The sequence below is a fragment of the Pimephales promelas genome, chromosome 22 (genome assembly GCF_988280905.1).
Source record: "Pimephales promelas chromosome 22, fPimPro1.hap1.1, whole genome shotgun sequence".
Classification (NCBI taxonomy): domain Eukaryota; kingdom Metazoa; phylum Chordata; class Actinopteri; order Cypriniformes; family Leuciscidae; genus Pimephales; species Pimephales promelas.
In genome coordinates this window covers 25,862,427-25,879,628 of record NC_142790.1, presented here as the reverse complement: position 1 = coordinate 25,879,628, position 17,202 = coordinate 25,862,427, and the positions used below count along the sequence as shown (strand labels likewise).

Here is a 17,202-nt window from a genome sequence, read left to right as displayed (position 1 = left end):
AGTTTGAGAACCACTGCTCTAAACAATTAAAAAAGACATGTAAAAGTTTACAATGGATTTAAAATGACCCAGGGCACAATAGGGGATTATCACGCTTCCGGGTTTCATGGGCGGGATTTGTCAACTTTGTGCATGTCCACTTCCGACGCAGTTCAACAATGCCTGAGACGAATGCTATATTTGTCACTACTCTGTTCCACTTTGTAAATCTAACCAACAACGTTTTCATGGATTCCCGACTGAATCGAGTATAAGGAAGAAGTGGATTAAAACAAGGTAGCACGTTTGTTTGCAGCCGGCACTTTAGTGAATCAGACTAAATTACCAGGGATGCTGTATAAATAAACTTAGTGTAGTCCAGCGAGATCGGTGATTCAACGGAAGTGGCAGTGCACAAAGATCACAGAATCCGGAAGTACTACGTATCAGCGTGATAATCCCCTATTTAACTATTTAAATTGTAAAAAGCCCTTATGACAACATTATGAAATCAAACCATCAAATTTGAGAAGAATTATAATATTCTCACCTTGTCATTGTGATTTGAAAGCTCTGGTATCCAGCAATGAAGGATGCGAGTCGGGTGAGACTCTGTTTCCCAGAACCGCCGACTCCAACCAATAGGGCATTACCACGAGCTGTCCGGATTATCCGCGAGATTTTCATCAAATGGATCATGGCATCCTGTGAGAGTGTATAGAGGTCAATGCGACATTAATTAAAAATGTATATCTATCCATCTCTATTACCATTTCAGTCATATCTGACTTTGATCCTATGGCCATCGCTCAATATACGTGAGAGGCTGTTCATGAATTTTCTTGGCAATGTTTTTTCCAGGGTCTTTCCCCAAACCTCCATATTACATGGCTTGGGACTCAAGCCCACACGTCTTTGGACTGTATGGGGGAAAGCCACGCTGACACAGGGAGAACATGCAAAATTTCACACAGAAAGGACTCCTGTTGAGCCATGGACAGTGCTACCCAGTGCTACCCACTGAGCCACCGTGTATTAGGGTAACATGATTGGTAAATGACCTCAGGGGATGCCAGGGGAGCAGCTGTGGCATATTTCGGAGCATTGTCCACTTTTGGCAACATGTTAACATTTTTGTTCCACTAACCTCAAAGAAAACCAGATCCATGGCTGCTCCTCTAACAGTTTCATTATACTGCTGTTGAAACGCAGACAGGCGTTCTGATAGGGCCTTGAAGGAAGGAATGGGCTCATAGATCTTTGGTATCTCAACCTCTGCATCTTCAGGTTCATCTCCTGTTATCTCTGGAGCATCCCGCAGGAAGTCCACAAAGTACCCTCCCCATGGGCCCTGCTCCAAAAGACTAGGACCATGATCCTGTACTGTGATCTACAGAGCATTGAAAAGTAGAGATATCAGATGATATACATGTAATGAAATGCATATTATTTTTTACTAATTAAAAACAAAATTTGTTTCAATATAAGTAAACATCCTGTACGTGAGGTAACAGATCATGAAGCCTCTAAGGATTTAGTTGACACACCTTCTCCAACATCCCATCGAATGTATCTTTGTCTTTCTGAGCAATGAAGCGGTCGGCGATGACCCGTGAGCACTCGTGGCGGAAAAGAGATGCCATCAGCTGAGGCGTCCTACACACTTCTGATCCCACAGTGAGAATTCCTTGCCAAATCCTGCTCAGATCACGCAGATTAAAAATGTAGTGGAACTTAGCTGGGGAAGGCAGCATCTGAAACAACATAAAAATTAAAATGCAATTAAATATGCAACCAATTAAAAGTTTGGGGTTGGTAAGATTTTTTTAATGTTTTTGAAAAAAGTCTCTTATACAGTAAACATTCTATGATGCTGATTTGTTGCTCAAGAAACTATTTTTTATTATTAATGTTGTAAACAGTTTTGCTGCTTAATATTTTTGTGGAAACCATGACACATTTTTTAGGATTCTTTTACGAATTATAATATATATATTACATATACATACTGTATATATATATATATATATATATATATATATATATATTACATATACATATATTTATATTATATATATATATATATATATATATATTTAAATATATATATATATATATATATATTATATTTATTTATATACATATATATATATATATACATATATATATATATATATATATATATATATATATATATATTAGAACATTATATTCTTATCCTGTAAATTATTCATGGGAAAATTATGATATTATGCAACATATTTTATATACTTTAATGTTTGAGATCAGTAAGATTTTTTTTTTAATTACTACTTTTATTTAGCAAGGATGCATTAATGGCATTTATGTTAAAAATATTTCCATTTCAAATAAAAACACACAAATATACATATTTTAATAAATAATATATTATTATATATTATATATTATATATAATATATACATTAAAGTATATAAAATATGTTGCATAATATCATAATTTTCCCATGAATAATTTACAGGATAAGAATATAATGTTCTACTGTCTATATAGGCCCAAAAGATAAATGTCGTTCATGTTGATCTACTGCTGCTACAGAATCAAGTTTACAGTTTACAGCTTACAGCTTACATTGAAGCATACTGACCACAAGAGGACACCATTCTCTCAAAAGTGATTTCCTGAATTGAAACCAAATTTTGAGGAGCCTACAATACAGAGTCCCACCCCTACGTTGCATGTACAGCAAGTTATAACTCTTTTGATAAAATTACCAAAGCAGTACCTTAGCTTTGACCGCTTGCCACACTTTCCTGGTGGTAGGAACCAAGGCAGCAGCCAGTGAGCACACCTCCTCCGGGAAGCCTCTTTCTGAACAAAAATACCCACTGGCCAGTGTGTGGAAGATTTTATCTATAGACGAGTTGGATGGGAGAGTGCAGTTAAACACACAGAACTGGCGTTTGAGTCGCTGGGGGATATCATTGCGGCCACCTCCAGGGTGGATCATGGCAGCCACTAGCTGCAAGTCCACTACGCTGATGAATTCCCCAGGCCGTTCCAGGCTGTAGAAACCTCCTTGCACCATCAGCTGACGAACAATCTCATTAGTGATCTGAGTGGTGAACAAAAATACTTTTGGATGAGGCTCAGAAATAGGATGCTATTATTGTTTACTTAATAAAATGTTGGCCCTTTTAATAGATGTTAGCGTAATTCAATGTACATTTTTCTGGAATTGTAGTTGAACTTTAGAATGTTTGTTATTTGACAGACCGCACAAAATAAAAATCCAAAATTAGAGTGCCTGTCTGTTAAGGCTATCTATATAATATACATTGTGCTCAAAGAAATTGACAAAAGGACCTGATCGCCCCACTCATTGATAACTGGCATGTTGATGTCGTCAATGAAGACGGTCATCTTCTTCCCCCCGGGAGGTCCGTAGGTGGTGCCCATACGTTTGTCTATATAGCTTTCGATGGTCTGCTGAAACATGCCCGGCAGGGTAGCCGAGGAGAAGTTTAGGCTTTTGCTCATATGTGTATCTGGGTCATACTTGCTGGTGTAGCCCTGTGGAAAGGTTTGGATAGCATGACTTGCAGAACTCAGATCCCTTGTTTTCTAATGCACATTGGCTTAAAATAGATTCAATTCTATTTACCTTTAATTAAGTTCAGCTATATAATAACATTCAAAAGTTTGAGGTTTTTAATACACCAAGGCTGCATTGATTTGATCAAAAATACAGTAAATACAGTTATATTTTGAAATATTACTACAATTTTAAATAATTATAATAGTTTTAAATTATTCGTAATACATTCACAGTACATATTTTACAGGCAATTGTGTTATGCTGCTCATAATAGCATGGATTATCTGAAACAGACACGCACCTTGATCATGACTGTCTTGGCTGTTCCCTGTTCACCAATGAGCAAAACAGCCTTGCCCTGCTTCATAATTGTTTGCATGAGGAAGTCTGTCCGTATATTGTCGACATTAGGTACGAGAATGGAGGCATAGTCAGGAACCATGTCTTTGGGGTAGTTATATTCTGGCACCTAATGATGACATTGCAATTGAAAGGTATTATGACGAAACATGGAAAAGGTATGACAAACTATTTATGCTATGACTAAAAAGATAAACAGAGGTTTGCCATAAAAGAAAACTAAGAAAAATTAGGCTAATTCATGAACTTGTGGCATGTGACTGACTATAATTAAAGATCACTAATGGGTTTCAATCTATACTTAACATTAAAAATTATAGAAAATCATGTCATTAATTACTCATGTCGTTCCAAACCCGTAAGACCCAAAGGGTGAGTAAATAAAGACAGATATTTCATTTTTGGGTGAAGTAACCTTTTAATGATCTTACCCTTGTAGACCAGAGATCCCACTCTCCAGTCGCACTGACTACAAATTCAAAGATGGTCTGGTCCCCCTCTGTGTAGGGCAGGTCCAACCTGGCATTGTGCTTTTTAAGGAACACCTCCATCTTGACTCGATCCTCCAATTCCAACAAAGCACCAACAGACCACATCACAGCAAACAGGAAGAGACGGTTGATGTACGCCTCTGTTAGGTGCTTCTCTTCGACATCTGGCAATAGGCCCTGTGTTAAATAAATAAACGTTTTTTTTGGTCCCACTTTATATTAAGTGGCTTTAAGTACTATGTACTTACATTGAACTTACTACTTTGATACATTTGATACATTTGATACATTGTGTACACACTTATTGTGTACATTCATGTATTTACATTGTACTTATATTTTGAAAATACCTGAATGTAATTACAACTGTAATTAATTCATGTAATTACATTTGTAATTACACAGTTGATCCTTCCCTTACACCTCAGCCCACCATGATACCTACCCATACCACCACACCTGTCCCTAACCATACACATATCACACCTCAATAGCAGCAAAAGTGTTTTACAATACAACCTGAACACAATAAGTACATTGTAGTTATTTTCCTATGTAAGTACATAGTACTTAAAGCCACTTAATATAAAAGGGACCTTTTTTTTTTTTTTACTTAAATTTCAACTCTGTTTAATGATTCCTGAAAATAATTGTGTCTGTGCGTCACAGTTTACCTTTAACAAATCAATGGTCTGCTTGATGTACATACACTCAAGCAGCTGCATTTTGGGGGAAACCGCAGTGGAGACAAAATTCATCAAATCCTGTGAAAAAAGTAGAAATTAGCAGGGAAAGGTGTGTAAATAAATAATGCAATTAGTTTTAGATATCTCACAGTTTCATAGGATCAACAGTCTGTGAGAGCTCTTCAAAATTCTCTGACCTTTCCCTAGGCAATGTCAAAGAATCAATTGACCTTTTCATTCATAAACCCCTAAATGGCTTAGAAGCTTAATTGTAACAAAGCATTGTATTGATCTTTTTTATATTGATGTATCTCTAGATACCTCGTCAAAATCAAGCTAAATATTCTTGTTGTATCAGTTTAGCTTTACTCCGACAACATATGTATGTAATGCAGTAATGTCTAGCTGTCACCTGATAGATAGAGTTGAAGGAGGCCAGTAGCATTTCAGCTTGTGTTGCTGGGATCTTTCGCAGCCAGGCCTGCAGTATGGGTTGCCAGTCCAGAACAGAGGAGCTCATGAAGACCATTCCATTGCGGGACACAGTGGCAGGAGATGCATTGTCGATGTTGTGCGGCTCAAATACCACCTTGCAGTTGGGAGCCATTGGTATTCGGTCTCCATTTGCCAGGGTGAGGGTTTTGTTGTCGTCTAAGACGGAGTTGAGATTTTCAATCCAGATGGCATCAACTGGACCATCAAGAACAATCCATATGTGTTCTCCCTGTGAAATGTTTTACCATGGAGTAATATAATTGGAATTTGCAATTACTTACAATTAAATTTCATGAGCACCAGGTCATTTATTGACAGTGAAATCAACCTGCAATTAAATTTGGATTACTTTAAATTTCTGTCATTCAAAGACATAATCATCAGTTGGGGTTGGACCCATTAAAATGTGACTAATGACAAACAAATAAAAGAAAATTGCTTATTAAATAGACCATTTTGCAAGATGTCAACAACACTGGTCCAGAAGCACTTCCTGTTTCAGTTTTTTAACACTACATAAAAGCTGGGATAAAATACAACCAACAGAACATATAAATATGAATCAAAAAGTTCAACAAACATCTTTAAGATGTTTTCTTTACATGTGAAATAAAGAAAACAGTTACAAACTGAAGTGTTTCAGGACCAGTGTTGTTTACATCTTGCAAAATGGTCTATAGAGACAAAGTTAAAGATTAAGCATGACATTCAATCTCAAAAGTTGCTTGTGACGCAACTCTCTCACCTTCTTGGCCTTTAAAGTTTTCCTCCAAAGTGTGGAGAAGATACCATCTGTCCAGTCATTTGTGGCCACATCCAATGTGCCGAACATCTGGGAGGCAGTAATGGCCTTGGGATTCATCCTCATTTCTTTGTGTGGATTTCCACAATCGGTCATGGCTTTCATTAGAGTGTGGATACATGTGGTCTTTCCTGTTCCACTGGGGCCAAGGGTCATCATACCTACGGACAGAGAAGATATCGATGGTTGAGTGCAAGGACAACGTTGTCAAAATGTGCGTCTGGGCATCTGACAAAAACTTTAATACAAGTAAAATGGATAAAGACTAACCATGTCTCACTCTCTGAGTCTCATATAGTTGCACAAGTTTGAGAATCCAGGGTGGGTGTGCAATCAATCCGGCTTCTTCAGCTTGTTTTGTGATGGCTCCTTCCAGCTCAGGATAACCAGCTTTATCCAGCATGATGCCCGGAAACAAGTCGTTTATCAGGCTCATGAACAGGGGCTCGTCTTCATCCACCTGTATGGAGGAAGAGGCAGGAATAGAGTCAGTTGCTAAGAACGTCTTTGAAACATTGACACATTTATCCTAATGCTTCAAGGTGCTGTTTTTATTTAGATTTGGATCAATCATAGTCACCAGCTTGGAGAGGTTCATGTCACGCAGAACTCTCATGACCACCGTCTTTTCTGGCTCATCTGGGTTGGATCTCTTTACAGCACCAAGAGTTCTCAAAACCGACAAGATGTTCCTCAAGCCAAAGTCATAATGAACCTGTTAAACAATAAAACAAATGATGATCAAATGATATCAGCATCAATGGTTATATGCATGGTAAACTGAAAAGTAATACATTTTAAATAATAATTAAAAATAAGTGATAATTTAAAAACATGATCCTCACAAACAAAACAAAAATAAAGAACAATAACAACAACAACAAAATTAATAACATAGAACTAATAAATAAAAATAATAAAAAAAGTATCTTAATGAGATTTTCAATAAAAATTCTAACATTTTCCACAAGATAACAATTTTTAGGAGGTAACAAGTCCATTGAAGTAATTTATGAATTAAAACATTGCCTAACAGCATTAACAATGTTAATTCACTAATTTCTACTGTGAAAGTGCTTGTATAAAACACTATATAAATAAGTGTTTAAGTGACACATTAAAAAGCCAATAGATTTAGTTAGTAATATATTTTGGGCACCTGTTTAGAAAGCTGTTCCTCACACAGTTTGTACAGAGTATAAAATTTACGGCTGAGGACTTGATTTTCACGAAAACCTGCGCTGGCAAGTTTCACTCTCATGATGATGGCTCGGTCAGGCACCATCATGGCCACTGTGCGGAACTGAATTTTCAAGTTTTCGGGCAGCTCTTGTCGACCAGCATAACCTGGGTTCTGTGATAAAAAAAACGACAAATGAATGGAGGGGAAAATATTGAAAAAATAATATGAATGAAAATTCATGTACATGTGTATGTGTTTCCCAAGCAGGCTACTTTGATAACTGCCAATTAATTAAATGAAGTACAAGGTGGGCTAAAATTGATCACTTTACCATAGTAAGGAAGATGCCAAACTCTTTATCCATATCCACCAAATCTCCATCAGTGAATATGAACTGAGTTTTTTTGTTCTTCTTGCACTGCAGGACGATGTAGATTTGTTGAGCAGCTACTGAGAGCACAGGCAGCTCAATGCGGTTAAACTCATCAAAACAGCCCCATGCGCCAGACTGGGCTAATCCTGTTTGACAAACATTACAAACATGAAGTGCCATGGAAAAAGGCCACTCATGCATCCACTATTCTGATTAAGGGTCAAACAGGTGCTCTGTTAAGATTATTTTAGAGGTTGAAGAGAAGAAAGCAGTTTGAGAAGTTAGTTAAGGTGCACTCAACCTTTATAGATGCGGCCCAGTCCACGGAAGTCCATCTGGTCAGAGCAATTGAAGACAACCACATATTTTCCCAGGCAGCGGCCCATGTCTTTGGTGGTTTCGGTTTTTCCTGTGCCTGCAGGGCCAGCAGGGGCCCCTCCCATACTCATCCCTAAGGCCTGGGACAATGTGATGTAACATCTGCGAGGAACCAACCAAAATAAACAAGTGGTTAATACATCAAACAATAGGTGCTACTCATTAAAAGCCCTTTTTTTTAGTTTCTAGAACTCTTTAATGCATCTACACTCGCCTGTCAGTTAGAGGTGTAATAACCAGACGATCAGTGCAGCCCAGATACTCATTACAGTAATCAAACTCCACGTCTGTGATTTGGATTATGCATCTGTCCGTGTCCTCTATGAAGTAGAAGCGGGACTGTTTCTGCCATTCAAAGTCTAAAGGTGACCGGATGTTCATTCGTACCTTGAGGAGAGGATACAAAGGCAATGTGAAGTTTAGATTAAGGTTACGTAATCAATATGATTGTGAACTTTTACGAAATACACACTACCGTGCAAAAGTTTGGGGTATGTTGTTGTTATTTTTTTTTAGCAAGGATGTAAACATAAAGAAATGACAGAATCAAAAAAAAATTTCTATATCAAATAAATGCTTTTTTATTGAACTTTCCGTTAATCAAAAACTGTTTTCTATGTTTCTTGAGCATCAAATCGACATATTAGAATGATTTCTGAAGGATCATGTGACACTGAAGACTGGAGTAATCAAAATCAATCACCAGGTCATCAAAAATGTCCTTCTGGTGAACATGTATGGTGATGAGCGTCTCATATTTGGTTCTGTCCATCTTGGTCAGATCATGAGTGGTCATATCAATCAGTTCGTTCAAAAGATCCAGGAATGTCTGGTTAGTAGTCTGCATTATCTGCTCAAAAAAAAAGACAAAATGGGAAACATCTTCCAAACAATGTCAGACTGTAATAAAACATTTATATAGAACTTATTTATGTGGAAGAAAAGGAAGAAAGCTGTCCATTAATAAACTACAACCTCCTGATTTTAAATGTGACATGAAACACCAAAGTATAGACAAAGTTTGAACCTTCTTGTCAGACTTGCTTTGTTGGAGAGCTTCCTCAGCATCTCTGGTCCAAATGAACTGTATACCGAGCAGTCCAACCTGAGCAGGGAACATTGACTGGAACTCCACCAGATTAAAGCCCTGGTCACTAATAACTACGTTGGCCTGTCGTATAATGTGGTGAATGGTCTTCTTGACTCCATCCAGTAGCAGACCCAGCCAGGCTTCCACATTACCCTGTGGTGGAGTTTCTTCATTATCAGTGGATCATTATAAGTCTATGGATTTTTTTGGCCAATAAACCCAATAACCTAAGGTTATAAAACCCCTCTCTTCAAACAAGTAACATGGTTGGAGGTATAATTTTTTTGTGTGCTATTTAAGGTATATAAAGGTAATGTCAGAAATATTGTACCTGGGCATTGATTGATTGACTCAGATCCACTGTTTCCCCTTCCTGTGACTGAAAACTAAGTATCTGGTCATAGTTTTTCTCGTGAAACACAACTCTGTTCACATTATCAAATAGGTTCAACAGGTGAGCCTGAAAGAGACACACACACACACACACACACACACACAAAAAAAATGGTTTATTTATTACCTGCTGTGTTCTATTAAAGTTTGATGATAAAAATAAAACCCATATGGTATCTGAACAACCCATGTACAGTGGTGTGAATAAGTTTTGCCTAAAAAGAGGAATAAAAAAATCATCTTTTGGATGTTGATCATAAAAGATTGGCATGGGGTACTTTCCATAAGATCATCTTTCAATGCAAATCAAACCAGCTATTAGGCTAACTGAAGTAAAACCATGCCAATCTCTAGGTGGAAGGTGTGTGATGATGTGGGTCTATTTTAATTCCAAAGGCCAAGGGAACTTTATCAGGATGCATATTATCCTGGATCCATGAAATAACTGGCTTTTAAAAATAAAAATCTTCCTGACTCTATGGGAATTTAACATAGGGGTGCATGACTTATGCACCCTGTATTTTAAGGAAAAACATTTATTTATTTATGATACATTATTCATTCACAAAGAAAATTGGTGTCCTTAAAGGTTGGAGTTTTCCTCATTTTTCTAATTAAGGCATTAATATCAACATCCAAAAGATGATTTTTTATTCCTCTTTTTAGGCAACTTTAGCATGGGGGTCAAAACTTATTCACACCACTGTAACTATTTACTAAATGCTGCTTTTGGTAAGGTTGGTTGACATGACATAATGTTAAAATCCCAAAGTTAGATAAACGCACTTGTATGGTGTGCGAGTCAGATGCCTGACCCAGTATCTCCAGCAAGACAGGGTCAGAGACGAAAAAGAACCGTGGGAAGACGAGCCGTTTCTTTTCCAGGTATCCACTCAGAGATTTCTGACACACTTCCAGCTGTTCCAGAAGGAGTGGCAGCAGCTGTTGCAGTGTCTCGTCCCCAACGCAGCACTGAATCACACCAGGAATCTCGTGTGCTCGCTGCATTATCCTCTGCCATGACTTATCGATGCTTTGGAAGCGTTTAGCTTCCTGCAGAGAGAACATTTTCAGAAACATTTAACATAAAAAAATAATTTAATATAATTAACAAAAATGGCTATTTCAAAATATTGGGGGGGTGAGCCAACTATTATTTGCGCTCTACTGACGTATCATGTGAAATTATGCTTTGGTGGACACAGCATTATAAGAGGAATCTGCCTTAGAAGGTAGACAACCCACAATGTACCGAAAAGGGTTGATGTATTTGGATTCAAGCTACCTCCGGCAGTTGTTTGGCAATGTCTCCGCCCACAAACACAGCCTCCAGGTACAGCCACAGATTCTGCACAGTCAGCCACTTCTCAATCACCTCTGAACTGTTTGACAACTTCTGCACCCACTGCTGGATGGAGGGCTTAAAGGGAGCATTGTATCTAAAACAAGAATTTAGTCAAGATTAATCATATCTGAATCGTTTGAAAAAATAATACAAAAATGTAAAATACTGTATTCAACAAAATACCTGTTGCTCATTAAAGACCCAAGCACCATGAGACTGTCCTCCATTAACGCCACCTTCTCTGAAGTGTCTGATCCCTTTAGCAGCAGCTCTCCGCGATTCCTGAAAGGGTTATTTACCATTTGTAAAGTTCATTAGTTTTATAACAAATCAATGAATTTATTCACAAATTGCATTCTTTCTGTGACCTGAATGATGCAAACGTGAACTGATGGCTGCTCCATTCTGTCACGACATCTTTGAGTTTGGCCTCAATGTCTCGCTCCTTCACTGCGCTGATACACACATCCTGGTACCCAGAAGATTTTTAAGATACTGACACCCTTATTTTTTTATCCGACCATTAAGGATAATGTTTCATGGTAATGTACATGGATGTAATGGAAGATTCAGCCGGCACAATACCTCAATATCTTCTTTGGCTTTTAACAGAGGGGCTTCCATGACATTTCTTAGGCTAAAATTCACAGCTTCCACTTCAAATTTGTGGCCGGTAATATCAGTCAAGCGCTGCCAATGTCGGGGCATCATTGCCTAGGCGTGAATGTGTATGTTAATACAAGATAAAAGACATGTTTGCTGTGTATAAATGCAATATGATGTCAATGAACAGCTGCTTGCTAAAACGGCACCTTATTTGCCATCATGTAGAGCAGAGGACAGGTTTCATTGAAGTCATCAATGGTTTTTTTCAGGTCATTGAAAGCTTGCCACTCTTTCAGGGCCGCAGGTAGTTTACGGATCCTTGAAAAGAACGACAAAATAAGCTCGTTCATGTCATATTTGTTAAAGTTTAAGAAAGTGAGAATCATAAAAACCTATTCTGAAAATCCAGCAGTTCAGTATTTATCTTTTCTATATTGAGGTCGGCCCATAATATGTCGTAATATCCAGAAACGCTGTCAGTGACAGATTTGTAGAGGGTGTACAGCTTGGACAAAAGACTGAGCTCTCGTTTGATTCTGTGAAGATCAGGATATTCTGAAAGGAAAATAGAGAGAAATTTTTGGATCATTCAAAAATTTGGGATACTTTAAAAAAAATGGTGTCTACCATGACCTCTCTGAACCTAAACTCTTATATTAGCAAGGGGGGAAAAAGTACCTCTAACAGTAAGGCCAAACAGTTCTTCGCCACTGGAAAAGGTGACATATTTCCTCCACAGTTCGTCAAACATAGCCTGATAAATTTGCAACCTGTCACTGGCTTCTCGTGGTGGCAAACCTGGTACTCCAGGACCACTGAACACACACAGAGGATTTATTAAGACACTGTAATCACTGATAGATGGACATAAGAGACAACATAAAGAGAATATGTAAATTAAGTTACCTTTTGTCGTAGTCAGCAAAGTAATCTTGCACAGATTTCTGGAAGATCTCAACTCCAGATACAAGCTCAGCCTTCATTTGAGGCTGAACTTCCAAGAGCTTCCCCTGTGTTCCTTTCACCTTTAAAATAAAAACAGATCATTGTACATTTACAAGCAAATGCTTACAAAATAAAAAACCCAAGAAAACGAGGTAACGGTGATTTTCTACTTCCTTTCTGAGATTACTATTTCATGGGTCTCAAAAAACACTTCCCTCACCGTCACATGAAGTTCCTTCCAAGCGTACATGACCCCATCAATCTTTTCCGCATTTCCATCACTGTAGAACAGCTCATGGCGATTCAGCAGAGTGAACGACTCCTCCACCGGTCCAATGAGTGTGTCTATCCGTATCTCTGCCTGCTGTACCTCCTGCAGGGCAGCCATAGTTTCCCTCACGTCATCCAGGTCAGAGATGGGCCGCTGCAGCTGCCTGCTCACCCCATCCACAAAAGAGCTAATCTCAGCCATGCTCACAGAGGCCTTCTGGTTTAGAGCCGCCCCGAACGCACGTTTCCAGATGCGACACTCTTCAATGAGGGACCGTTCGAGGGAGTCTGTTTCGTAGAGGATGGGGCCCACGATGCACGTGGAAGGTAGCTCTTGAATCTGGGTCTCAAATGTCTGATCAAATATATGTAGTGGAAGTTAGCATCACTCTCAGTTAAAATGCATCTGTCTTCAAACTTTATAAGACTTCTTTAACAATTACGTACAGAGTACTGAGCCAGTTTGGCACTGAATTCTGCCAAAAATGGGTTGGTCGCCAAAAATGCTTTCACTTCTTCTGCTGGGTCCTGGTTTGGAGGAAAGCATGAAATGTCACATATTTTGATATCCTGATGCTCCTGTTCTGTACACACAGTTCAGTCATTTACGGGAGTGACAACCACATTCTACAAGTGAAATAATGCCGCGTTCACGTGCTATGGAAAATATGATATTTTCCACTTGTGAACTGGTATTTACTGGTGTTGCAGTGTGTAGGGAACCGAACTGAACATCTACTTGTTAACAGTGGTGGAATGTAACGAAGTACAAATACTTCGTTACTTTACTTAAGTACATTTTTCACATATCTTTACTTTACTTAAGTACAATAAATAGAGCATACTTTTTACTTTTACTTCGTTATATTTTGCAGCAATTATTATACTTTCTACTCCACTACATTTCTACAACTTTGTTACATTTTCGTTACATTTTCTGATCAGTTTTCCCCCTGCCAAAACGTAATCTGACCGTCCGTTTGTTGCACGTTTGTCTCACCAGTGACGTTTGGTTGCCATAGATGCAGTATATCAACCCGGTCACACTAAATGCGTCTCACACGCAGTGTGTTTATCGTGCAACTCATACGCGAAAATTTGTTTTTACGTGCATAGGAAACACACCGTGTGTAGTATATGTTTGGTTTGGTTAGGATTATGGCAAGCCAAGAGGTTCATTATTACACCATGAATTAATCTCGTTTACTCCCAAACATAGGCTAGTTATTATATAGTAAGGATAAGCATGATGTGTATATTGCCTAATTGCAAGCTTGTTTCAGAAATGGTGACATTTTTTTCCATCATTATTGAACATCAATATAGGAGTAGGCTATTAGGTTGAATGAGTTAGAATTAAATGTTTTATTAATCATTAGAAAATAGACATTAAGATAATAAATTGTTATGCAAGTACTTTTACTTTTAATACTTAAAGTACATTTAAAATAAAGTACTTTTTACTTTTTACTTAAGTATGGTTGTCATTGTGTTACTTCTACTTTTACTAAAGTAAATATTTATCTGGGTATTTGTACTTTTACTTAAGTACTGAGATTCAGTACTTCCTCCACCACTGCTTGTTAATAGCATACTATAAAGTGTATCAGAGTGTTTCTCTGTTTTGTACATGTGTGGTGCAAGATTCTTGACAATCACATTCTAATAACACTATTTTAATGTTAGAGTGTTCATGCAGCATGATTGTATTTATCGTGCTGCCCGTAATTTTGACTTATTTGAAGTTTAATTATATTTTATTAAAATATTTTAATGAAAATCCTCAATGAAAATGTAACGAGGAAAACTCACAACTCATTAAACACATGAAACATTCACATGCATTTACTGTAATGAGAATTTAGTAATCCTCATGGTCCTCCAGTTTAAAACAGGCTTCAATATTTTTAATTAATTTTGGGGGTAAAATATGACATGGACATACTCTAAAAAAAGATTTTGTAGTTCACACACACATGTGGCATGTTTTAGGACTATAAAACTTAAAAAAAAAACACTGACAGTTAAATAACAGAGAAATTAGCAAAGTGAAACTTCAGGAAAATGAGGAGGCACAACAAATCACCTCAAATCACCATCCTTTTTCTAAGTACCTGGTTCCACAGGGCTGAAAATTGAGACAACCCTTGAAGGATATCCCCAGCATCTACTTTGAGGGAGGACACCACAGGGACAAGCTGAGCCAGAGCCTTGTTCACATCCTTATGTTCTATCACCTGTCTGTCCAGAGACCTCAGCGTGAGTGGTTTAGACACCAGAGTCTCATCTTTATTCTCCCGCAAAGCTAGCTGCTCCGTCTGTGGATTCACAAGACTTCTAGTCAACTAACCTCTGATAAAGTTCATAAAGCATCTGTGGCATGCAATTGATTACCACATGAGAATTTTGGGAGAAAAATCAAGCAAAAATCAAATGTACAGTGATGAAAGTCAATGAGGCAATGTTCAGTACCTCCCATTGTTCCCATTGGATGTTGGAAATTTTCCAGAGAGGAATATCCTTTGCCATTGAAAGCACCATGTTCACTGCTTTATTGAGAATACCCTGCACAACAAGGACAAGTGAGAAGTCAAAAGTTGAATTATTAAGTCAAACTTAAGTCATTTAAATGTATGTGCATTTATGAAGGTTTATAAAAACACACTAAGAGTATCAATCCAACAAAACCTTATTATTATGTTTGTGTTTTATGTATATACTGAACACACACTATAGGTTCAAAGGTTTGGAGTCAGTAAGATCAAGTCTTCAGTGTCACATGATCTTTCAGAAATCATTTTAACATGCTGATTTGTGCTCATGAAACATTTCTTATTATTACAAATGTTGAAAACAGTTGAGCTACTTCATATTTTTGTGGAAACTGATAAAAAAAAAAATCAGGATTTCATCTTTGATCAATAGAAAGTTAAAAAATAAGTATTATCTTAAAAAGAAATGTAAAACCTAAACATATTTACCATCACTTTTAATCAGTTTAATGCATCTGAAGATCCTGCTTAATTCTGAAGAAAAACACTAATTTCCTTCAAAAAATGTCCCCTTCAAAACTGACCCCAAAATGTTGTACAGAAGTGTAACAATACTTTATATTTTGATAGCTCCTTGCTGTTTTCACCTGTATGTGCTCTAAACTTGGTCTGACGACGATTTTGGGAGTGGCCAACTCAACTGAAGCCCTTAAAAAAGGAAACTGAGGGGTAGCTTCTCTTTGAGATGAAGAAAGTTGTGTGGATCTCACACCAAGCAGCCGACGTCGCAGAGCATCCAGAGTGCGTTTGGTAGCTTTCAAAAGAAAAACATAAAAACATGGTAACACTTTAGAATACGGTTCCTTCGTTAATGAATAACTACACAAGAACTAATGAGTAACACAATATTAACAATCTAGTAACTATTATTAACTAACAAGAAACTCTGATTAACGAACTAGTAAGTAATAGCGCACAGACGAAAGAGGTAGTTCACTATTAAGTAATCAATAACTACTATTTTTTTAATACTTCCCAGAGAACTACTGGAAAATTTATTAATAATCTAGTAACTACTATTAACTAAAAGAAACTCTTATTAACGAATTAGTAAGTAATAGCTCACAGATGAAAGTGTTACTAGATACTTCTGTGGGAATTACTAATTATTTGGATTCGTATTATAAAGTGAAGATCATTGGAACTAACTAGTAATTACTCAAGTGTTACTACATGATCTAGTCATGATTTATGCAAATGTTTGAGATTTTTTGGTGAACTTTAGTAACTTTTAGAAAATGTCTTTAGCAACACTTCAGTAATTACTAGTTTTTTCCTATGATCTTCACTTTATAATACGGATCCAAATAATTAGTAATTCCCGCAGAAGTATCTAGTAACACTTTCATCTGTGAGCTATTACTTACTAATTCGTTAATAAGAGTTTCTTTTAGTTAATAGTAGTTACTAGATTATTAATACATTTTTCAGTAGTTCTCTGGGAGGTATTAAAAAAATTGTAGATATTGATTACTAAATAGTGAACTACCACTTTCGTCTGTGCGCTATTACTTACTAGTTCGTTAATCAGAGTTTCTTGTTAGTTAATAATAGTTACTAGATTGTTAATATTGTGTTACTCATTAGTTCTTGTGTAGTTTTTCATTAACGAAGGAACCGTATTCTAAAGTGTTATCAAAAACATTAATATGTGACTCGTTTTGAGATGATGCATG

The 17,202-nt window shown here is 37.2% G+C and overlaps 1 protein-coding gene across 6 annotated transcripts in view; it reads right to left on the bottom strand.

Annotated features, from left to right (window-relative positions):
- Positions 1-17,202, bottom strand: part of dnah5l (dynein, axonemal, heavy chain 5 like) — a 63,459-nt gene that overhangs the window by 17,822 nt on the left and 28,435 nt on the right. For 5 of the 6 annotated variants that reach the window (XM_089125891.1, XM_089125890.1, XM_089125893.1 and 2 more), the window contains 33 exons: positions 16,114-16,280; positions 15,447-15,539; positions 15,089-15,292; positions 13,422-13,502; positions 12,925-13,329; positions 12,666-12,784; positions 12,438-12,574; positions 12,152-12,314; positions 11,966-12,077; positions 11,739-11,867; positions 11,522-11,622; positions 11,337-11,435; positions 11,094-11,247; positions 10,595-10,861; positions 9,747-9,875; positions 9,353-9,568; positions 9,029-9,178; positions 8,540-8,712; positions 8,249-8,427; positions 7,906-8,093; positions 7,551-7,745; positions 6,972-7,106; positions 6,662-6,851; positions 6,335-6,552; positions 5,507-5,818; positions 5,083-5,172; positions 4,349-4,585; positions 3,859-4,026; positions 3,326-3,532; positions 2,745-3,074; positions 1,527-1,733; positions 1,127-1,369; positions 530-684 (listed from right to left, as the gene is read on the bottom strand). In XM_089125891.1, coding sequence (XP_088982017.1) covers positions 530-684; positions 1,127-1,369; positions 1,527-1,733; positions 2,745-3,074; positions 3,326-3,532; positions 3,859-4,026; positions 4,349-4,585; positions 5,083-5,172; positions 5,507-5,818; positions 6,335-6,552; positions 6,662-6,851; positions 6,972-7,106; positions 7,551-7,745; positions 7,906-8,093; positions 8,249-8,427; positions 8,540-8,712; positions 9,029-9,178; positions 9,353-9,568; positions 9,747-9,875; positions 10,595-10,861; positions 11,094-11,247; positions 11,337-11,435; positions 11,522-11,622; positions 11,739-11,867; positions 11,966-12,077; positions 12,152-12,314; positions 12,438-12,574; positions 12,666-12,784; positions 12,925-13,329; positions 13,422-13,502; positions 15,089-15,292; positions 15,447-15,539; positions 16,114-16,280 — 5,953 coding nt within the window. The remainder of the gene's footprint in view (positions 1-529; positions 685-1,126; positions 1,370-1,526; positions 1,734-2,744; positions 3,075-3,325; positions 3,533-3,858; positions 4,027-4,348; positions 4,586-5,082; positions 5,173-5,506; positions 5,819-6,334; positions 6,553-6,661; positions 6,852-6,971; positions 7,107-7,550; positions 7,746-7,905; positions 8,094-8,248; positions 8,428-8,539; positions 8,713-9,028; positions 9,179-9,352; positions 9,569-9,746; positions 9,876-10,594; positions 10,862-11,093; positions 11,248-11,336; positions 11,436-11,521; positions 11,623-11,738; positions 11,868-11,965; positions 12,078-12,151; positions 12,315-12,437; positions 12,575-12,665; positions 12,785-12,924; positions 13,330-13,421; positions 13,503-15,088; positions 15,293-15,446; positions 15,540-16,113; positions 16,281-17,202) is intronic. The other variant, XM_039684896.2, reaches the window with a different exon arrangement.